Source organism: Bombyx mori, chromosome 17 (assembly GCF_030269925.1).
Source record: "Bombyx mori chromosome 17, ASM3026992v2".
Lineage (NCBI taxonomy): Eukaryota > Metazoa > Arthropoda > Insecta > Lepidoptera > Bombycidae > Bombyx > Bombyx mori.
In genome coordinates this window covers 16,573,011-16,597,357 of record NC_085123.1, presented here as the reverse complement: position 1 = coordinate 16,597,357, position 24,347 = coordinate 16,573,011, and the positions used below count along the sequence as shown (strand labels likewise).

The window sequence follows — 24,347 nt, the reverse complement described above, 5'->3', positions numbered from 1 at the left end:
CTGTTGTGTGTGCAGCACGTACAAGGCGGAGAAGCGGGGCGGGCGGGAGGGGCGCGCGGGGCGGAGCGCGCGCGAGCCGGAGCCCGGCGCCGCCAGCCTGGCGCCCGCTGCCGACGCACAACACGCGCGCAGATATAATGATATGGCGCCGAAGTGAGTACCTACCCACGCTACCACCGCTTCCTTCTCTGGGCAGGCCCCGGCACCGCGTCACTGTGGCGACGAAGGTGGAGGTACTGGACTGCCAGTAATGTAGTAGTACCCTGCACACAGACTGGAAGCGTCCATTCATAACGAGAACGTTTAAGTAGTAAGTGTAAGACTAACATTTGGGTCAGTTCCATCACCAATGAATTCGCTTGTTCCCGCCGCGCCTAAACTGGACTGTCTGTTACATCTGATTCATTACTTGCTATTACATAAAAATTGCCTATAAATCAAAGGCTTGCAACTTACGTCGCTTATAAGTTGTGAAGGCCAGGTCGGGCTTCTAGTCAGCCCACCCCAGCCATTGTCGATGTGAGTTAATCTACCGCACAGGGTTAGATTGCACTGATTAGTTAGTGTGCGATTGGATATAAATACAAAACGTCAGTATTTCTTATATTTTTTGCAAATAATTTGTCCTGTAAATTAAACATTGTGAGGGTGAAAAAGAATAGCGATTTGATTGTAATACATAAAATTATTATCAATAAAATCCTTATCGGTGCCGTTCGAAATCAATGTAGGCCTCGGTCACATGTGTCAAAGTCGATGACAAAATGCATGATGACTTCAATGACAGATAACGGTTCAATTCTGATCTTTGTCAATTAATATCCTTGCGAAGCTTATACTAGCTAAGGTTCGATGCACCATCCTGCACTTGGTGACGGTGGCTCGTGTTACAGACACTGGGAAGAAGGGCCTCCCCGATACCACGGACCCACTGAGTACGAGCGACCACCCCCATACTACTATCCCGGACCAAAGTGAGTACCCATTAGCATTTCTTAGCACTTACTACTAACAGTGACTATAATAACTTCACACTAGAAACGCTCTGCAGCATCTTGAAGCACATAATCTTAATAACGCAACAGTGGACACCTGACCACCATTTCATCGACTAAACGATCGTAAGAAGGACAACACTCTGTACAAAACTGTGTCCCGGTTCGATCGGCTACACCTTGAAAAACTTAAATGATACTTGATCCCTCCATACGTTTTCCGTTCAACGCGTGCAATGTGTTGTAGCGTACAATATCTAGGCCAATACTTGTTAATGTTCCGACAGTATACCTCGCGTATCGTCGGCTCAACTGAGAGGCCTGAGTCTGAGGCGACGCCCGGGCACTAGTCAATGCGTGGACCGTCGCGTCTAACCTTGAGTACAACATACCGGTGATCGGTGGCAGTCTGTGTCGTCATTTGTCGTGTCCCCTCATGCTTGTCACGCTCATTCACGTTAAGCAATGTTCATATTTCATACTCAGGGTAACGGTATCATCAGTCCCGTCACTGAAGTATCCAGTCGGTCTAAAATTCAGCCTTTCCCAAAGTGGGCGATAACGCCCCCTTGTAGGCGCTGCAGGTCAAAAGGGGGGCGGTAAGAGACCCAGAAAAAAATTGGGGGTACTATGTAGAAGCTTGGGAGGCGATTTGTAATTTTATCTAGGAGGACTCTTAAATATCGACTGAGCTCTCGCTATAGTGGTTTTTAAGTAGGTGATAAAATGGGGGCGCTAAAACATAATTTATTCTCAAAGTAGGCAGTAGACAAAATAAGTTTGGGTACCCTTGGTCTAAATGCGATGTAATGCAATGTGAAGTGTGGTGGAGCAGTCAGGCCCTTTGGAAACGACTGAACGTCCAGCTTGAACTGACAAACCAAGGCTTAATGTAACGTTAGCAGTTGGTTTTATAACAGCGGTAAGTGTGTGTTGACTGGGAGGGATGTGTTCGTGCGCTAATATATTTTTCTCTTTTTTTTACCGTATTTGATCGTAGTTACTGCGATTACAATCAATTTTAAGAATTGGAAATAATGTATTTCACAAACGCTCTCAACCTGAAGCACAAAAAGCTTGTTATGGCCTAAAGTACAGTTTTGGAAACATTAACATTAGGTTAGGTCAGATGAGAATATAAACACAATTTTATATTTAGGAAATGCAGTCATATTGGGTACTCATTTAGGGATCACGTATGACAATGATTATAGAAGATATTAATCAGTCATGTTGTTTGTTGTTCCAGCGATAGACAGTAAAATGGCGCTCACGGAGTTGGACGAGGAGCTACTCAAATACTAACACGGACCCGACACGCTCGCCCCCCTCCCCCCTCTACCCCCGGAGGGTCCGCGCGGGTCCCTCTACCTTGTTGGTGCTCGTAGCATGCATTACTCTTCAATAAAATAGTGAAGTCCATTCACACTGTGGATGGCTCATCAAATATAATATCATCGACGACTGGTTGATAGCAAACCGATAAATCTGTAATCCAGAAATATAAGTCATGACTCGTTATAGAACTACTAGTACTAGGTTAAGCTGAACTCTATTGTATTGTAAACGAAGAGTTTAATGTACAAGACTCTGACGGTACGTGATAAGGTCTAATATCGTGTGAACGCTCAGCACAGGTGAGAGATGACGGCGCGTTGTGCGGCCGCGTCCCGGATCGGATAGAGACGGCTCGTGTTGTCTCTGTCCGATCCCGGGGCGTACGTAATATTTCCCTGAAATTAATTTTATTTAATATTTGATCCTAAAGTAATCAGAAGCTCAACATTATACACGTGAAATTAACGGTATATACGAACGACTCTTTACTTATAGTCGTCATAGAAACAAACATATATAGGTAATGATGAAGTAGTCTTTATTGTGTACAAAATAAAGTTCATTTTTGAACGTTTTTTTTAGATAGTTGTATGTATTATAAATGTGAGCGATAAGGTATGAGTACTTGGTGCCAGTCTGCGGGGGTCCGGGGCCTCTGTGCGGGCGGCCCCGGCTCGTGTCGTGTGCATCTAGCTAAACAATTATTAATTAGTGTAGCGATCTGTAATTACAATTAAATGTTAGCTCCTTGTGTCGATAAAATAAATCACAAAAACTGCCATATTGAATTTTATAGGTTAATGTTTGTTCGTTCTATTTGGGAGATTTGGGAGTTGCGTAGGGGCGGGAGCTATTTGCACCAGCGAGACTAACTGTAATGAACTGTCGTCGCATTTACTCTAAAATTAATAGCTAAAATAAATTATATCAAAAACAGATATGAAAATTTCAGAAGGTATTGTTGATATTTTTAAATATAAAAGCTTAGATAACGCGAGTCCTTTTTATTATTTCAAACATAAAAATAAAAATTTTGATGTTACATTTTAGTTACAGTATTGAAATAATATATACACGACTTGATAGACTCACAGAAATTATTTTGAATCCTTACTGAAATGATGCACATAGAAATAATTATAGTATGCAATTGTAAGATGCAATTCCATGATTCCTGTATAGATTATATAATTAATAATTTGTTCGTTGTCAGTGCGCCGTTTATTCTCCGCACAAGACGATCTAAACATATGAGATTCGGTATTATAGTTTCAATTGTATACTAGTATTTAATTAAATAATCTTAAACTAGATCTCTATGTCGTTGTGTCATCTCGCTCTGGCTGGCTGCACACACGTCAGGTGCGAGCGAGATGCAAACGTTTCTATCCATTTAACTTGTGTAGTTATTAAATTTACTTAGCTTACTAAATAAAAGACAAATTAGATCAGCAAGGGAGTCGCGCGGACGAGGCTCGGGTGCGACGTCCGCGCAGGTAACGCCAAACGAATGTAACCCTTATTGTAAGTTAGATTAATACTTATATTCCTACTCTCGCCAATACTGCCGCAGAGCTCTGTCGCTCTAGAATTAAACGAATGTAGACCATGTTGCTGTAGCCTTAAGGCTTAGAATGTAATTATATTGTTCTGTTCGACAAGATGTATGTTTATTGAATATATAATGTAGTCTAAAATGACGTCCTAGCCGACTCGTACGTGGCGGAGTGGGTGCGGCGGCCGGGACGTCGTGTGCTTAGTGGAAGTGTCATATCGCGTTAGTGTAAGGCCTCCGGTTCGTGTATGTAATGCCAAAATTGATTGTTGTCCGTGTGTTCAACATGCGTTTGACGTTGACCCATGTCAATGTGCGTAATGGAAGTCCTGTAAACGAATATTGAAGGATATCCGGTGACGTCAGCGCGCGCAGGGCTGTCGCGTGGTAGTTGAAGGTCGCAATAGGCGGCGAATGCTAATGTCACTGACGATGACTGACTTTATTAATAATATTAATAATAATCAATGTATTTAAACGTATGTAATCTTCTCCATAAAAGAGAACGCACACTGCGTTTGAGCTCACTTTTAATTAGAATTTATTCTACGGTATAATTAATTATATTCCCTTAAAATAAATAAATATATTATAATGAACGTATTGAATTTAGTTTTCGTTCTAACGCTGCTCAATCATCTGTTATTATGAAACGCGGTGCTCGTAATTTGATATCAATTGCTCTCGACTTAAAGTTGGTTTTAAACTACGACTGTGTTTTGACTAAACGAATCCTTGTACCGTCGCGTCGCGGCGGAGGCCGCGCGGACCCGCGCTACAACCCTCCAGTGCTGGGAGCCGCGGGGCCGCCTGTCTCGTCTATTGCGGACGTTTCATTTTAAATCTACTCAAATAAAATTCAATGTTCTCATATTGACGAAGCTCAAAAGGGTCACAGGTGGAGGTGCAGCCGCTAACAGCGGATTAAAGCGATTTTTTTTACTTTAACTTGAATACGACATTCGTTCGGTACTAAAGTAAGAAGATCACCAATTTTTTTTCTGATGAACTACGTCTGTTCATTGATATTACAACTGAGCGTAAAGCCGCTTTCAGACTACGCTAGCATATAGTATATAGCACAACAATATCGCACACCATATATTGTTATAGAAACGTTCACACTGTACTATACTATAATATATTATTGGCTAAGTATACGCTACTATACTATATGGCACTATAGTATAGCGTAGTCCGAAAGCAGCTTAACTCGAACGAATGATCGATTAAAGTTCTGTTGTCAAACCAAAGCGATATGTTGCTGCCCGTGGGCGCCTTATTACGTCTCATGGCTGCGGCGGGAATGTGACCTTGTATAATGTGCATTCTAATATAATTACATTTATGGAGTTTCGATTTTTGTTTTATTTCTGTGTTTCTACTCTTATACAGGGTGTCCCTTATAGGGTAAATCAAGTCTAAAACTAGATAGTGTATTACTAGAATAATCGATACAATGAAAATGTAATATCCACAAAACAACAATGCGGTAGGCTTAATCAAGCGGGCTGGACGAACCCAAAAAGATACATGTGATGTCAGCTTAGTGAAATACACATACACTCCGCCGACGCCGTTAATTCGCTCCCACTGGGTTGGCATGTCAAACAACTTCTTTTGTCCTTGTAATTGAATTGATAGTGAAATTTAACAACAATTTTTGTACATAATACATTTGAAATTTGCAGAAGTTTTTGAGCCTTATGCACCTAGTAATAAGGCTGCGTTTTTTGATCGTATTCATTACATGAAATGAGTTGAACTAAATGAAATGGGTTAACTGAACGGTAGTTAATGGTGCCTCTGTTGTATAAATTCAGGACTGTCATAGAAGAGTTGTAATAATTAATAAATTAATGTTTAGTACGTAACTACTAATTATGATTCATATTTTAACGTGATCTATTTGTTTGTTGATACTATAGCCATATTTCGGCTTAATATACCCTTTGTGGCACACCCTGTATGTTTAAAATAAAATTATGTTTGTTGGTTGAACAACGGCTCGACATTTTTGTGTCACGTACTTAGTGCGAGTTTTTCAACGTTCTCGATTGCGTAAAAGTGAACTCTAATTTGACCACACTGAGGTCCTTTTCGATTCACAAATTTCTAATTACAATACCTAATGAAAATGAGAAACACAAACAGACCAATTTTAAATGTCGGTAAACAAATCTGTATCTTCATTTTACAATGGATAAGGAATGGTCTTCAGTGTTACCCTGTATGAAATTTTACAAGATGATAGGTAAAATGAGTCGACTATTATCAAAGCCAGCAATGTGACTTTTGGACAACTATTGGTAAATCAGAAAAACGAATTATTGACTTTGTATTCCATTGGCAGTCACAAAACTCTTCTGAACGACATCTTAGATAAATAACAGGTTAAGTATTGACCTTTATTTAATGCAGGTTTTGAACCGTATTCTTTGAAGGAGACGATTATATTCAAATCAATCTGTATTGACATATCAATAATTTTTTTTTGTCCAAATGCACAGATTGCCACCTTTGATAATAGACGACTCAAATGTAACTAAAAATTTTCATAAAAAATAGTGTTCTAAGAAGATATTCGAATTAATTATGAGAATTCTTTGAAAATAATCAATGATATGAACAAGTGCAAATGGTAATTATCACATGCTCTATTAACCACAGTATTCGATATAACAAAATTTTAATGGTAAATAATAAGAAGCTAATTGGTAACCAATACATTTATTCACAAAACTATTTGAAAGATTTCCAATAACACACTACAGCTACATAGTTTAACTCGTAATATACACAATGACACGTCACAATACTGCGCGTCGCGTCGAGATCGTGTGGAGCTGCACTAACAGTAGTTCTGGAAACAACAAGAACCTATCATTCGGTCACCAGTTCGCAGGAAATTATAGTATTCGCATGAAAGTGTGAAATTAATAAACCTAGTCTCAAGATTCTGGCATATTGACTGGTGGCAGGACGTCTTGTGAGTCCGCACGGGTAGGCATCACCACCCTGCCTATTTCTGCCGTGAAGCAATAATGCGTTACGGTTTGAAGGATGGGACAGCTGTTGTACTGGAAAACTCAAATTGGGTGACAGTATTTATGTTGTTGATGTCTATAGGCGCCGATAACCACTTAACACCAGGTGGACTGTGAGTTCACCAAACCATCTGAGCAGTAAAAAATAAAAACTTAAAAAACATCCAAGAGAAGGAAAAGGTTCCATAGGTTCCAAAGGTTCATATCTATTACAGAGTTTTAAAATATTAAATTACGCTTTCGCTTAGTTTACAATATTGAGATAGCTAGCTTCTCCGGAACACCCTCTAGCTGATAGGTGTGTTTAGTATCTAAGTGCGTTGCTATAAAACAACACATCGACACTCGCCGAGATGTCTAGCCGTGCCTAGACGCCCCGGGTTGGACACTGAGATTAAAGAAACATTTATGTATATGTATGTATGTGTCATTCACTCAATAACTCCGAGCTAAGAATTTCAAGAGATGAACACAAGAAAACCCAGACCTTCATTAAGAAATAATAATAAAGATCTTAACTTAAATTGGGAATTGACCGGACCCGTGGTACCCGGCTAAAATTTAAAGGTGATAGTTGACTGATGTAATAGTTCTATTATAAATACCGCAATGTAGATATAAGCTATGAGTTGGTGAGGCTTTGCTGCGTGGCTTGCACGAGCAGCAGGTCCAGCTGAGTGGCGGAGGAGCACACCAGCAGTCTCCGGGGCCGCACGCCCTGCAGCACGCTGCCCAGCGACGGAGACACGTTGTAGAAGATCAGCGTTTGCCCACGAGACTCGAAATCTTCAATTAACGCCTTGATACCCTGGCAACGTAATGTGAACTCTTAGTGCTGAGCTTATAGTCCGTAAAACCCACAGACGTTCGGCTTGAAGAAAACGGAAAAATATGTGTGGTGTCGTGGGACACCGGATAGAAACGAAGTTCCTTATTATAAAAATATTAATTTTAAGTTCTATTCGAGGTATAAAGAAAATAAAACTGGAGGTTTCGCAACAACCCACGGTCATTCGGTAACGTGCGAACTTATTGTGGTACACTTTATTCACGGTTGTTTGCATAAAAGTTGGTGTATTGCGCAAACAAACACTCTGAGATGGTGGTCAATGAATGATAAACCATATGTAGGCCCTGAATTTTCTTACTTTAAATTCGTGCCAACTCCTTTGAATGATACGAGAATGCTTGATGCGCACGTCTGCTGACTTATATAGAGCAAGAAACATGAAATAGCTCGGTAGCAATTTGTTTATATTTACTGGCCAAGAATCAATTATCAGTAGCAGACAGTCAGTGCGGGCGCGGTACGTACCTCTGCGGCGGTGAAGTCTGCCGCCCTGACGTGCGTCGCGTCCACCACGAGCGGCAGGCGCGGCGCCGCCTTGTGCAGCGCGCGCCGCACGAACTCCGCCGCCGGGAACGACAGCGCGCTGCCCACCGCCGCCACCACGTGCTCCACGCCGCTCGCAGACTGCGGGCACACGCATACCTACACTACCCAGCCTCGAAGGCAAATATATGTGACATTGGTCTGGCATCCATCACATTGGTCCTTGATATTAATTGAGACTATCAATTTATGCAGAATATAAACAAGGGTAAATTAAACCAATACCCAGGGGCCGAGGAAAGTTAACTCCACGCTACAACAATAGTCGTACAAATACACAGCTCAGTATGCTTAGTGTGAGTTATTTAACGTTCTCGATAGCGTAAAAGTGAGCTCAAATTTGTTGGAACAGTTGGAACGTTTGCCTACGTTTACCGCTAGGGGCGGTGTCGAAAACGTTAAAAAACTCACACTAAGCATACTGCACTAGTTAATATAATAATATTGTGCACAAGTTGCGATGTCCTTATATAACTTAAGGCCAAAGTAGAAAGTAATTTTACTGTTGTCCACCACATATCGACGGTCCTACTATGCGACGTTTAGATGCTGATACAGATGTAAGATAATTATTGGATTTCGCGCCGCGATAATCCGCTTTCGTACAAGGCTATCATTGTGAACGAATTTTTGACCAAAAATTCGACAAATACCATCGAACAACCACCTTATTTATCAGATATTATTCCAGCTGACTTCTTTATTTTTCCTAAATTCAATAATTACCAGTTGGTGGCACCCGTTTTCATATGAGAACTCAATTCCGGAAAATGCGTTTGAACATTATTTTGATGATTTGTTTGTCCGTTGTCGTTGGCGAAATTTATCGTTTCTGAAGAAGCATACTTTGAAGTGATAACAATTTTTAGATGAATAACTAACATGTTGATCTTTCCCTGGTTCTTTCTTAACAGAATACAGACATATCTCGGTAACAACGTACTACATAATTGATTTTATGAATGAGTAATGAGTGTCATTTGCAAACACAATAAGTATAGTATTAACTACAGCTAACAGTTTAACGCAAGTTATTGAATGCACTCACGGTGGCCCGCGTGACCTTGACGGAGGGTCTCGCGGAGGCATACAGCAGGAACAGCAAGTTAACGCCGATGCCTATGACGATGCCAAGCTCCAGTCGCAGCATGAGACAAGAGCCGAACGTCACCACCGCGGGGATTATATCGATTTCTGAAACAATAATAAAGTTTACGATGCTGTGGAAAACGTGTGAGAAGTACAAAAAATATATAAATACTTTGTTCAAACTCAACATTCAATTTATTGTGTTCCCCTAGGGTGTTGGTGTTGAAGAGGCTGTTTTGGCGACAATTTCACATTTTTTTTGTTTCTCCTACCTAAGCTTAGAGGGCTATGCCAGCCTCACCGAACGAGTAGGTGATCTCACGGGGCTCTAATCAGAGGAAGATGCTAACACTAGCCCAAGCAAAAGTAGTGCTTCGCATAATTTACCACCGGATCGGTAATGATCCACTGAGAAGATCCGGCGACACTCAGTGGGCTTGATTTCCCACATTTTCAACATATAGGAGCTATTAGATCTAGTTCGATTCATGAGCTGATTCCACCGTGTGGACGCCGCGGGCTTGAGGTTGAAGGTTCAATTGAACTGTAATAATGATTGTCTTACTTATCTAAAGATTGTGTTATGGCACGAGTAGCGCTATGTCCGGTTTTAAATGGTAATACTCACGGAAATGATCAAGGCAATAGTAAAGAAAAAGTGACTTACTTTTCGTCCTCCATATAGGTTTGAAGACGTGCAGTTCCATCATGAAGACCACAGCAGCAATGATGACGGCAGCCAATGACGCTTTCGGAATGTAGTAGAAATACGGCGTGAAATACTGTAGGGGAATGATAAATGGTGTAATTAGTGCTTTGAAATCTATTAAGACTTATTGGACGAAGAATTTGTGCAGCAAAGAACGACTTTATTGTGAGCTGATCATGATGATCCCGCCCGATGATTGCATCTCCGCACAAACAGACAGGAAGGTAACTTTCAAAATCAGCAGCGCTTGTCATCTAGGATATCGAAACAGGAGTAGAGTTGAGAGTCGAGGTGTAGAGCTTTTTTTTTATTGCCCTTGTAGGCAGACGAGCATACGGCCCAACTGATGGAGACTGGTTACCGTCGCCTATGGACCTCAGCAATGCCAGGGGCAGAGCCAAGCCGCTGCCTACCGAACTGGGAATGTGTTACCTGTAGCGCGAGCAGCACCAGCGCGCCGGCCCAGAGGCCCGAGGCGGTGGTGGCGACCCCGGAGGCGTGGTTGACGGCGCCGCGGGACAGCGCCCCCGACACCGGCATACTGTCCACCAGCGCCGACACCATGTTGCACACGCCCAGAGCCAGCATCTCTTGCGTCGCGTCCACGTACTTACCCTCCGCTGTTCGCAGACACAAAATATCATGGATGAATTCCTCTGGGCTACTTACTCTACGTCACTCATAGTGAGTGACATTCAACAAGGATGAAGATCTTTTTTTTTCTTTTTTTTATTGTTTAGATGGGTGGATGAGCTCACAGCCCACCTGGTGTTAAGTGGTTACTGGAGCCCATAGACATCTACAACGTAAATGCGCCACCCACCTTGAGATATCAGTTTTAGATCTCAGTATAGTTACAACGGCTGCTCTACCCTTCAGACCGAAACGCATTACTGCTTCACGGCAGAAATAGGCAGGGCGGTGGTACCTACCCGCGCGGACTTACAAGAGGTCCTACCACCAGTGAAAGTATTTCAAATCACACCGAGATTCCAAATATTGATGTTCGTAATTGTACATTTGCAAACTTATCTTGTTATTGGCGCTACTCAGGTGTGGGCATTTCTGTATTCTGTGATGGAGTTTTTTAATATATTGCGGTCACGGTCCACCTTATCTTATGTATCACAATCTGAATGTGCCACCCACCTCGAGGCATGAGTTCAAAAATGGTTTGTGAACATATTATGTTCGAATCTCATGTAGCAAAAAAGAACATTTAACGATTTCAGATCTTTCATTGACCTGCGATAATTTTACAACCTATATAAACACCAAAATATTCGAATCCTGAATAAAATATAAGTAATGCTTAATCAAATAATACTTACAAAAAACTTTAGCCAACGCTATATTCTCTAAAATAGAGAGGAGTGGCACCACGAATATCGCTGATCCGAGGGTGGATGCCATCTCCACAAACGTGTACGTGTGGTTACCGACCGTGGCGGAGAATGGTGGGGGGGAGATCTGTGGTAGCCCCGCCTTTACTTCACCTGGAATATTATTCAATTAACTTGTCATAGTGCGGCTACCGAAGATTATAGTTGGTATTTTATTGGAACAAATACGATCAAGACAATTCGCAGAACAGTGCCACCCGCCCTGCCACCACCCTGTATATTTACACTTTCGGACCTCATCATCTTAGGAATAATTCGAGCACATTTAGCAAGATAAGAAAATTGTCACAAGCCCCGAATAACAGTTCCTATTCCGAGGGTGTGATTCCGGTCGTGATTACATTTTTTTTTTTTTTTTTTCCTACCTAAGCTGATAGCCCTAGCGGCTATGTCAGCGTAACCCTAACTTTAGTAGGTGAGCTCACGGGGCTCAAACCTGACGATGTTGCTAACACGAACCCTAGCAAGAGCCGTGCTTCGCAGAATCTACCACCGGATCGGAAACGCGACCCACTGAGAAGATCCGGCGAGAAACTCAGTGGGCTGTGTCTGAGAGTTAATTTACTCGTCGAGCCCTTCGTCGCAAGCGACGGGTTCGACGAGAACGGTGACCGGTGCTTGAAGTACCTAAAAGCACCGTTAGTGGATCGGGAGGATCCGAGATGACGTGTTTGGGGCGACGTCGACTGCTTTCCATTCTGTCCGCAGGATCGGGAATGTAGTTACCGGCGGCCACGATGAGAGGGTTCTCGTGTCGTGCCGCTTTATCAAGTGGAGTGATTACTGGTATCAGTGTAGATGTAATTAAACCAGTAAACGCACCAGTTAAAACGAAAGGTTGCAACTGCCTCGTGTCGAAGTAGTAGGCCAATGATGCACAGGCCAGCACCACCAGGATGTTCCGCGTGGTGGACACGAGCCACAGTGTCTGCGAGGCGGCCTTACGCAGACGCCTGGTCTTGCCTGAACTCTCATCGACCTTCACGCTTATATCCTTGACTTTCTGAAATGATAAGTAAGAAATACAAACTACCATAAACGGTTCATGGAATATTATCGACAAAATATCGAAAGATTAATTAATGAAAGGGTCAGACCAGAACATGTCTGGTAAATAATTCAAGTTTAGCCCCTGAGCGCAGTCACTAGCTGTAGCAGACACTTACCCTCAACAGAAGCAGTACAACGATACAAGTTACACCGAGCACAGTGTCCCAGAGTCGAGTCTCACCGATGTGTTCGTATATCCCCGTCCACACCTGTAATTTGACACAATCCCTTTGAGCACAGAAATGGAATAATACGTCAAGGGATCTTGTGCTGCGACCTTGAGACATTATACCGCCTAATTTACATCTCCTATGACAGTGACCAAGCTCTGATTTTTTGGCGATATTTTAAGGGTAAAACTGGGCATCAAAATCGGTCGGACAATCATAAATTCAAAATAAGTTATAGCGGGCTGTTGTGTCCCATTTTTGGACCACGTTCGTAAATTATTACGGGCATTGTCCAAAACTTATTTCTTATCAACTCTTATCAACTGATTGATATTTGGTAAAATTTCTTATTAGTTTCCACATTTCTTACAGAGATCACAACATCCCATATCATCTCAGAAGGTAATCGCAAAATATCATGCTGACCATTATCTTGTTTGTAAGTATTATTTTTTATTAAAAGATTGTCCCCATGTTGTATTTTCTTATTTACTCTAAAATTGTATAACCATGAATAAACAAAAAAAACCCATTAAAGTCCACCAATTCAAGAAACTTAAGTACATATTGACTATTAAATTACAAGGTCAATAGAAAGTTGAATACGGCGTCGGTTAGATTGTTATAGAAAAACTATTAAATTATTTGAACAAAAAGCTAGTATTACGTGCGGCGTAAAAAACATCGGTAGCCAGTGCTGCACAATTCGCTTTATAAAGCAATTTAATTTTGATTTTGGAAAACGGTGCAACAGTGGCTAAAATGTCAATGACACTATGAAATGTCATGTCGTGTTCTGCGGACTACAGCTTCTCCTCTTCCTCCTCTTCAAGACCTTCCTTACTTCTACGGAATGTGCAGACGAAACACTGGCGTCCATGACATGACGATTCTTAATTAGGTAATTCTACATTCAAAATATCGCAAGTCACAAATATTTATGCTTGTGTATTTTGTGTTAAAGCGTTTGAAAACACATAGCATTTAACAAAAGGTCGCATGGAAACTCAAACTTCCTACTTCTATAATAGGTAGCACACATTACATACTCCTTTTTGGAATGTCAACCACGTTGTATATAGATTGAAAAGGACAAATATTTATTTTCTATGATATATTATGATTTAATGCGTTCGTACATATATGTATTTTTATAACTACCATTCTAGTCTATGTTATACTCAGTTTGTCACGGGTAGACTCGTGCTGCCTAAACTTTGTCATTTCATATTTCAACATGGTTCACATCGTCGTCTTGACAAATGTCATGTGATCAAGCAATCTGCTTGCTTCATGATGCACCGTTGAGTTTGGTTCATCTGCCCTTTACGTCCCTGCTCGGATCTCTTATTATCTAGTAACATATCTTCCATTAGAACTGAAGGTATATTTTTTAACAGCTCAGAACATGCAACATATCACGGCTTTTCTGGCCTTATTGTAGTCCATAATATTATTATCGTAAATACCTGAATAAACTTGCCACCAGGGAAGCTTAACCCGAGGATGTCTTTAACCTGAGTAGTGGCTATGATGATGGCAGCGGCAGATGTGAACCCAACGGAGACCGGACCGCTGATGAAGTCAATCAGAAAACCTAGAATGATGAGAACTAGAAAGTTATAGATTATGAATAACCCTTTTTATTTGACTGTGTGCAAACATTATATCTGTGTAGTTTCATAAATTTAGTGTTATCAAAAGAGCATTTTTAACTCGTATTGTGAGCCGATAGATTGTTGATAGACAGGAAACGGACTGGTTTAATGATGCACCTATCAGCCCAGGATTTCCTGTCACTAATTGTGGTACGTTCAGTTAATTGGATAAATACCCAGTCACGTTTGTAGTTTTACAACTAGACGTTTAAGAGATATCATCTAACAACAACACGTGTAGGATACCCATCTGAGAACTAGTTGTTATGATTTCGTTTATGATATCGATCGGAAGAGGTTGAGGTGCCGTTATTCTAGACCAGACCCACCCAGATGATAGTTCTGAATCCCTCCAACAAACTGATTTCTACCTCGAATCGAACCGGTATTTGGTGGTACAGTACCATAATTTAATGTTAGAATGTTTTGTGATTAGTTTGATAAGTTCAATACTCTAGACACCGGCCTGTACGTGTACTGCCTACTACCGATCCCCAAGGTCTATGACTTCTTGCTTTTGTGGCCATATGTTCCTTTACATTCACACTCGATAACATGTACGTCATGAAGAAGTGTATGAAGAAGTGTATAGAAATAGTTACTTTATGATTTAATAAATTCTATTACAGATAGTTCCCGCTAATGATTGATTGAGGCAGTGTATTTGTGATCAAACAAGGCCACCCTTAACAATGTTATTCTGTGTTATATGTTAGCCACTCATTATCAATTTATTAAACAATTTTCTGTTTGCACCAGACCGGGAACCCGTCTGCCTTCGAATACATTAAGGATGTGGCACCTAGCGCTGATCATAATTCAATACCGCCATCGGCGTGGAGAGACCGTCTGAGGAGGGAATTAGTGACGGACGACCGTAACTCGAAAACTTCACCTGCAGAAAAGCTGGTACTCGCCGGCAGAGATTGAACTCCTGCATATTCGCATCACTTCAGTACTTCGAGCGTCTCAATAGCCCACGACTAATTTAACCTCATATTTTTAAAGTTATTTATTACTACGGAGGCTCTACATTTATAGTGACTAATGTGTGAAATTCATTGAATGTTATCAGTGAATAACACTTTTATTTGCAATTCAAATTACATTTTGTTTTTGTATGGATATTCATGTTATATTCGCGCAAAATGCGAATTCTTTTCTTGTTGTTCTTATTGTTCTATTGTATAAGATATGTTACAGAGTGAACATTTTCGTAAATGGTTACTTAGGAATAGATAGATTAGGCTCTGAATTACACATAGTGTCAAAATTAGGCTGTTATTCACTGTAACAAAATGTTCGCCACGAACCTTAACGTCTTTAGTTCGTTAGATTAACCGACAGATCCATATATATAAACAAGTGAAGACCACCTCCAATTCTCTGAAGATCGAGGTCTGATTTGTTTTGTACAGCAGTCTCTCAGCCCTTTATATCTAAATTATATCTATATAAATACTTTAGTTTCAAATATCTCTGTGTAAAATGTGTAGATAAATAAAACGAAAAATCGGATATAGACGTCAACAAACAAGGGGGAATTTTGTAATTGTATCATATCGGCTTTTGTTACTGAGTAAATTAGATGTTTATAAATAAATAAAATTAAGTTAATACGTTGCCCAAGCGCGCATCAACTTAACAGCGGTGGTAAAAATAAATCTGAGTTTCACTAAATAAAAGATTTTTTTTTTTTTTTTTTATTCTATAAAATAATATAAAAAAACAATATTATTTTGTCCTCTCAACTCACCTAATTGCAACATTCCCATGACCAGCTCCACGCACCCAGACAGAAAGGCCAGTAGAACAGCAAATTCTGGTCCCAGGCCGTGGAGATTTTCCCGCGTCAGTATAGCGGCGATAGCGGTGGGACCTATAGCCGAGTCCTTTACTGAACCGAAGATCGTGTAAACGAAGCAGGCCATAAATGAGGAGTAGAGTCCATACTGCGGCGGCAAGCCGGCCACTCCGGCATAAGCTATAGCCTGAGGTATGACTGTGAGACCCACCGTTATACCTGGGAAAGAAGTGTTAATACCGAAAAAATTAAACACCAATACCAAATTCACTTTATGCTCAACGACATAAGATTCGAAATTTATGCTTACAGCATTTTTAATTATAACTACATGATGACCGTTGTGTTCCATATTTTTGTGTATTTAAAGCAGTTAGATGCTCTCAATTAAGAAAAACAGCCTTATTATTCGCCAATAGATGTCGGGAAGAGTCCTAAAGTTGATTATCGATAAAGATGATTATTGAAAACACGAATAAAACAACATTTTCTGAAAATAAATCGTAGCTAGATCGATTTATCGCCCCCCAAATCCTCTCTAAACTTTTCTCTTTTATAAGTAATTCATAATTGTTTTGAAAAATTATACATTGTCTAGGAGTCTAGGATCACTTATCGCATGATAGCTTACATCGTCATGCCTCTTAAATTACATTATAGAATGTCGAGACATTTCTTATGTCATTCATTCAAGAGTATTGAGGATTGTATTTCGAAACCAGCAATGTTTTGATCGTGGAAACACGTTGTGTATGTATTGTGTACAAACTGTTCATTGTGTATTGATATGTAACGGGAAGCTACACAATGCACCGTCCTTTTGTGTTTAAGGATATTGTGTGAAACGATTTGCAGGTGTATTTATATCAATAGGTGTCTGGGTGTGTTGGTACCATGCATTACGTACCCTGAGTTTACCTCACATCAGGATGATTCAACGTGTAATTGATCGCCTTGTTAGTTCCTGAATAGTGTCTTATGTATCATGAGTTCTGCAGTCTACTCCCAGTCAGTATGTCTACTAATTATAATTAATATTCAAGGTCTAAGTGAAGCACGCCCGAGCTACCCTTGTCTTGTGTGTATTACCGTTTTTTATTTTTTGTTGCTTAGACGCGTGGTCGGGCTGACAGCCCACCTGGAGTTAAGTGGTTACCGCCGCCCATCTGCTGCCCCACCCTTCAAACCGAAACGTATTACTGCTATACTACAGAAATAGGCAGGGTGACGGTGCCTACCCGTGCGGGCTCTAAAGAGGTCCTTTTTTTTTTTTTTTTTTTTTTTTTTTTTTTTTTTTTTTTTTTTTTTTTTTTTTTTTTTTTCGGGTAGAGGGCCGAACCTCCTACGAGGTCCCCGCGCAAAAGGGGCGCGCGGGGTATGTGAGACTCAACGATCTGCATGGTGTTGTGAGCAGACCGCGGGCCCAAGGATTTATTAGGCTACCCACTAAACGACTCCCCTGCACTCTTACACCCGACGTCCGATCCCCTCCGAGGTCAGAACCCGGATGAGGTAGGGGGGCTACCGCTAAAGAGGTCCTACCAACAGTAAACCCGTCAACATACATTCTCGCTTAGCTCGTGAATATATCTTGTTATTTTTGAAGTTTTATTTGACATTTAGAGCCTGATGTAGACACTTCTCAAGATTGGTGAAAGATTTGGTGATAGCTGTTTTATCATGCAAAGTATGTGTTTTACAACCAAATAATTGCCTGTTCTGGTACATTTTTTTTTTTTGCTTAGATGGATGGATGAGCTCACAGGCCATCTGGTGTTAAGTGGTTATTGGAGCCCATAGACATCTATCACGTAAATGCGCCACCCACCTTGAGATATAAGTCCTAAAGTCTCAGTATAGTTAAATCGACAACGGCGTAGATACAACCGCTCTCCCCCTTCAAACCGGAATGCGTCATTATTTCGGAGTAAATGGTGCGGAAATTCAGATGGCTCTCTCAAATCAAGATATTCTCCGTCAGACTTCACTGTTCTTTATTTCCCCTTATTTGTAATAATATCGAAAACATAGGTACGATATAATTAGGGCATCAACCCTAAAAGGGACGTCTTTACAATGTTATTACAGTTACAGTTCATACAGTAAGTCTACTTACTTTAAAACCATGTATGCGTCATCATGAAACATGAACTTACTTTAAAATACAGGTAATCATGTTTGGTTCTACAAATTAAATCGCTCCGACCTCCATCCATATCCATATTCTCAATTAGGAATTAGCAACTTCCTCATTTCTATATTTTTCAGTTATCACGCATTCAATATTAAGTATTCCTTTAAGTTCCTTTATTGTAAATATTTTTATTTATTTAAAAAAAAGAAAATATTTGAGAAAAAACAAAAAAAAAGCCCGCTGAGTTTGTTTCGCCGGTTCTTCTCAGGACTGTGGCATTTTTTGGAACCGGTGGTAGAGTTAACATTGTTATTTGTATTTTGACATTCAACAAGTGTGTCATACTGACATCTAAGTTGAAATAAGTGATTTTGAATTTGAATTTGAATTTGAGTATTCAGTGTGTTGAACATATTCTCTAATTGACGTCAAAAATCAAATCGTTTCATGGTTAGTTTGCTGTGTTTTATCAAACAGCTATGAGACTAAATACTTCTGGAATAATATCGTAACTTAATAGGCTAAGCTATCTCAAGCTAAAGATGCAAAAGATGAGTAGATATTGCAATCAGTGCAACATTAGCTGACGACTGAAAGGATCATGCCATGTAGAGTGCTTTCGCGAGGATATGAACGGAGGCAGGCGACCAGTGTGTCTCAAATAGAAGAAAACTTTATTTTGATAGAGCTCTGAGGATTAACATACATAACTTGCCAATGGGCATCCTCCATGTTAATAGTAGATGAAGTAGGCAGTGTAATTGTTTAATGTTTATTGCATTATTTATAACATTGTGTACAAAGTCAGCACATTTGTCTTGTTTAATCATGTGTACATGGCTTATGTTGCAAGCCAGATTTTCCTTTTTTTACTTGTTGTTATTGTGTATCTTTTGAGCTTGTAATATGCACTGTGTGCCTAATAAATAAATAAATATATTTGATATAATTTCTGCTATGCACAAGACGGCTCTAGGATGAACTCCCCTTCGCGATATTCCCTGAGTGCTATATATAACCTGTATTTTTTTTCGAGCCTGTTTTAAACAGTTCTCAGCGGTAGTACGCGCCCTGGCTGTGCCTCTGGCATTATTACAACATTAAGATGTTAACGGGTGGCGGGGACAGCTCACGCGTAACAGAAAAACAATTGAGTCCCTATCCTTCCCTGAGTATATGCTAAAAATATATACTACTAGCTGACCCGGCAAACGTTGTTTTACCATGTATAAGATTTCTAGGGAATTTCTAGTGTAGAAAAAAAAACTAACTTATCGTAAGTGTGTAAGGATGTGGTAAATGAGTGAAAGAGGCATGTAGTGCTGTGAACTATGAGGGAATATAAAAATAACAAAACCTCATTCAGCCACATAATGCCTCACAATAATTTAAAAAAAAATTGTCCAAAAAATAAAAAAAATAATCCCCAACCCATATCACTAAGGGGTATGAAAAATAGATAGTAGCCGATTCTTCGACCTACTGAATATGCATATAAAATTATATAAAAATCGGTCAAACCGTTTCAGAGGAGTATTGTAACTAACATTGTGACACGAGAATTTTATATTTAAGATATATCCAACCTACACAAGTCGTGATTCCAAGTCACGGTCTGTTATTAAAACCAAACTACCGATTACAGCTTTGTTTCATTAGCATCGATAGCTTGTGTGAATATTTTAATTAAATTTTGCTTTTAATTAAAACGATAATGTTTTACTATTCCTCAAACATAACACAAACTGGTGCTTAAGATTTTTAAATGAAGCTATCGGAGGTATTGAGTTTTCGCAGGCAGCGATTTGGCCGTGTATCTGGCATTGCTGATGTCCATGAGAGACGTCAACTATTTACGAGCTGGGGGATTGTCAAGCGATCCTGTGTTTTTTTTTTATTGCTTAGATGAGTGGACGAGCTCCCAGCCCACCTGGTGTTAAGTGGTTACTGGAGCCCATAGATATCTACAGCGTAAATGCGCCACCTATCTTGAGATATAAGTTCTAAGGTCTCAAGTATAGTTACAACGGCTGCCCCACCCTTCAAACCGAAACGCATTAATGCTTCACGGCAGAAATAGGCAGGGCGGTGGTACCCACCCGCGCGGACTCACAAGTGGTCCTACCACCAGTAAAATACGTAATTAGTAAATACATGTACTCATAAATAATATATATTATTGTGTATATATTATATGATATATGTATATATTATGTGATAGGTAAAATGTCACTTTTAAATCAAGGACTTGATGACTTACCCGCAATAGTATCAGACAGTCCGCTGCGCCAAGTGTAGTTGGGTAACCACTGCAGTATAGGAACTCTTCGGAGCAGCATTTTCTTGGAGCAACACGCTCTGGCGCGTCTAGCTGCCTTCCTCCTCCAGCTAACGGGGGTCTTCGTGAACAGACTTCCTGGATATGATCCATTTGTATCTACAGAGAAATAATCGTTTTTTATGAAATATTTAATACCGACAAATCAGACTTAACGATTATATCAGGCAAGCCAAATATCTATCATAACGAATATACCGGAGTTCAAATCCTACAGTATATACTATTTATTAATTAGTAAATAAGTATCTCTATTTGGTATTTGAGTCGGGACGTGAGCCCTATCGTTGGAACATTCTCGTTACGAATGCACCGGGCATATTATCCATTGGGCTATGGACAGACAGATGATATTTCGTACCCATTACTTTATGTGACACAGTTCTAGGTTCCCCGAGATAGTCTAGTGTAACAGCCACAATAGATTAGCAACGCTTTTACCGACCTGATTGCCTCAGACTCAACTCCACACAATGCAACCCGTCACAACGTAGTCTGCAAACTAAAATTCCTATCTAAGTTTCTTTTCAGTTGAGAAACTATTTGTTTAGAAATGTGTTTTTACACAATTATCCATCTAGACAAACGAGATAAGAGAAACTTCAATGCTCGAACACAACCCAATTCCCTGATGATGTTTCAATTCACCATTCAACATATGGCGGACGTTTACAGGCTCTTTCGTGGTGAAATCCCATTTAGCTACAATTTAGTCCAAGTATCCAACCGATCTTACCAATTCAATAATATTGTACGTTGAAACTGGCCTGTTGGTGGAACCTATGGTTGGCAGTTACTGCTTTGCTTTCAAAGCAGTAACTGCCCTATAATAAGGTCAACCTTTGTTGACCTTATTATAGGGCAAATATAAGCGTAACAAACTCTTGTAAAGTTTTAGAAAGATGTCCTATTTCTTATTTCATTTTACGAACCACATTTAACAGTTTGTTTAAAAGTTGAGAGAGTGCAGACGCATGGCCTGTACTGAAATATGTGCAATTTGTCCTCTGTTTATTGCTCAACTAACTTGCCAATGTTGACAGTGTTTGGTTTGAACAGATGCTTTAGTTTGATCGCACAAGGTCGTTACTCAGTTATTTCAAATATTGAAATATGACGTTTGGAAATCAACAATATTCAATGAAAAGGGCAAAACAATGGGCTTTCGATGACGATGAAAAAGCAGAGTTTTTGAGCGTTGCACTGCAAGACAAGTGCACCACCAGTGGTCATATCACGGACCCCGAATACGAATGCTAGTTAACAAGGAGGTTGAACGCAGATATTCCCTGCCACCCTCGGGCGCAGTACCCCATTTCTGTTAACGAAGTCAAAGAAGCAATCGAAAACCTCCAAATACGGAAAGTACCCGGCTCCGATGACATTCATAACCACATATTAAAAATGTTACCTGCCCAACTAGTGATGGCCTCAATTTTAAATGCCGCTATGACGAACTGCATCTTTACCGCGGTGTGGAAAGAAAGAAGCGGACGTTATCGGCGTACACAAACCTGGAAAACCCAAACACAACTCCGCGAGCTACCGCGGAACCATGGTCGATGAACAGTTTGAATTTCACGCCATCAATACTTATGCACCAACAAGTGCACCGTCTCGCAGAACACATCTTAGTACGGCTAAATAGATGCAGAGTAGACTCCGTGGCGGTCGAGCTCTCTTATTCGATATCGCGAAGGCGTTCGGCAAAGTCTGGCACAGCAGTTTAATTTATAAACTGTACACCGTAGGAGTGCCAGAAAGGTCTCGTCCTGAACATACGAAATACGAACATACGAACAACTGAAGTCGTCGTGGCCTAAAGGATAAGACGTCCGGTGCATTCGTATGTAGTGATGCACCGATGTTCGAATCCCGCAGGCGGGTACCAATTTTTCTAATGAAATACGTACTCAACAAATGTTCACGATTGACTTCCACGGTGAAGGAATAACATCGTGTAATAAAAACCAAACCCGCAAAATTATAATTTGCGTAATCACTGGTGGTAGGACCTCTTGGGAGTCCGCACGGGTAGGTATCACCACCCCGCCTATTTCCGCCGTGAAGCAGTAATGCGTTTCGGTTCGAAGGGTGGGGTAGCCGTTGTAACTATACTGAGATCTTAGAACTTATATCTCGAGGTGGGTGGCGCATTTTCGTTGTAGATGTCTATGGGCTCCAGTAACCACTTAACACCAGGTGGGCTGAGAGCTCGTCCATCCACCTAAGCAATAAAAAAATAAAAAAATTCTAGTCGAAACGCTCGTTTCGGTATCGAGTCGAGGAAACTCAATCTCTCTCACAACAAATCTCGGCGGCAGTAACACAAGGCTCCGCGCTCTCCCAGTTAACTTTCAGCTTATACAGTAACAAATGTAACAATACACCCCGGACCCCTCTTCGCCGATAATACGTCTATCTACTACTCTCGAGTAGGAAGATGTCGTTTATCCACAGTAAATTCCAGATCGGGGCCACCATTTTAGGGCAGTGGTCCGGAAGTGGCGCATTGACATCAATCTCGAGGAAAGCACAGCCATGCTCTTTAAGGGTAGCTCTCCCGACACCACTGGTAGTATCTCGTTGTGAATTAGACGCGATAACTTCATTCGCCTAATCAAAATATTTGAACAGCCCATACCGTGAGCCTTCGAGGATCCGTTGGAACAGTTGGAACAAATCAGTTCAGTTAGAACAGCGCCCCTAGCGGCAAACGTAGGCAAACGTTCCAACTACATACAAATTTGAGTTAACTATTACGGTATCGACAACGTTAAGAAACTCGCAGTAAGCACACTGGTTTACTCGTCAAAACTCGGAGGCAGCGGCGTCGTGGCATCAGTAGGCAGACATATTAAGGCGTCTGGCGACCTATTTATTAGATTACGAACATTAAAAATCACTAATTATTCTAAAATGAACATAAAACTAACAGTGAACTAAGGAATGGTTTCTGTCTACGTTAGAAGAAAACAAACGCAGAGCAAGCGTGAGCACTCTTACTAGTCACAACGCTGCCTTGACCCGGACAATTCCGTGGCTGTGTATTTTGATCCCAAGTCGTGTCGCAGAAAGCCTTGGCAAGAAACACAGCTATTTTCAGAATTAAAGTTATTTTACTAGATTGCTATACAATGCGGGACGTTAGGTACTTTTTTAAACTTGAGTCGCATTCAAATGAGAAAATTCAGGTATTTTGTGTTTTAGATAAAGTTGATTCCTCGCTAGTCTTCTCTAACATTTTCAATTACCCCCAACACGAAATTATTTTGGTGATACAAAATTTAAGACAAACTGTTCGGTGTTTTTGTCCATTACTAAAATCACAATACACACTATATTATAATATGATAGAACTAAAAACAGCACCGTATTTAATTTACATAACAAAGGCAACTCAAATTGGACTGGACTTTTTGGCGGGAACGCGAGGAGTGAAGTTGTGTTATTTGTTTTATTTTGTCTAGTTAGTGTTGCTTCATATTTAAATGTGTAATAACGGTGGTTTATTAACTGTTTAGTATCTGTGAAAGTGCACAAATGTGGGAAAATGAAACAAAGCCACTGAACGTAACTTCTCGGGATCTTCCAAAAAGTCCACTGAAAAAGTTTCAGTAAATGACCACCATTTTACTGAGATTATACTTCATCCAATATCATC

At 40.5% G+C, this 24,347-nt stretch overlaps 2 protein-coding genes across 4 annotated transcripts in view; one reads left to right on the top strand and one right to left on the bottom strand.

Moving 5' to 3' along the window:
• LOC101735999 (prominin-like protein) overlaps window positions 1-5,245 on the top strand; it is a 62,048-nt gene extending 56,803 nt beyond the window's left edge. For 2 of the 3 annotated variants that reach the window (XM_062673483.1, XM_062673482.1), the window contains 4 exons: window positions 16-153; window positions 894-974; window positions 1,283-1,402; window positions 2,245-5,245. In XM_062673483.1, the coding sequence (XP_062529467.1) occupies window positions 16-153; window positions 894-974; window positions 1,283-1,370 (307 nt within the window). In that variant the 3' untranslated portion in view covers window positions 1,371-1,402; window positions 2,245-5,245. The remainder of the gene's footprint in view (window positions 1-15; window positions 154-893; window positions 975-1,282; window positions 1,403-2,244) is intronic. The other variant, XM_062673484.1, reaches the window with a different exon arrangement.
• Window positions 5,246-6,602: 1,357 nt separating this feature from the next.
• The window catches only part of LOC101735871 (sodium-independent sulfate anion transporter), a 30,512-nt gene continuing 12,767 nt past the window's right edge, over window positions 6,603-24,347 (bottom strand). Inside the window, exons 2-13 of the mRNA XM_012690592.4 lie at window positions 20,606-20,782; window positions 16,164-16,430; window positions 14,219-14,346; window positions 12,696-12,788; window positions 12,352-12,532; window positions 11,458-11,622; window positions 10,559-10,746; window positions 10,085-10,199; window positions 9,377-9,522; window positions 8,251-8,409; window positions 7,541-7,743; window positions 6,603-6,751 (exon numbers count right to left, since the gene is read on the bottom strand). Of these exons, the coding sequence (XP_012546046.1) occupies window positions 7,558-7,743; window positions 8,251-8,409; window positions 9,377-9,522; window positions 10,085-10,199; window positions 10,559-10,746; window positions 11,458-11,622; window positions 12,352-12,532; window positions 12,696-12,788; window positions 14,219-14,346; window positions 16,164-16,430; window positions 20,606-20,782 (1,805 nt within the window). The 3' untranslated portion in view covers window positions 6,603-6,751; window positions 7,541-7,557. The remainder of the gene's footprint in view (window positions 6,752-7,540; window positions 7,744-8,250; window positions 8,410-9,376; window positions 9,523-10,084; window positions 10,200-10,558; window positions 10,747-11,457; window positions 11,623-12,351; window positions 12,533-12,695; window positions 12,789-14,218; window positions 14,347-16,163; window positions 16,431-20,605; window positions 20,783-24,347) is intronic.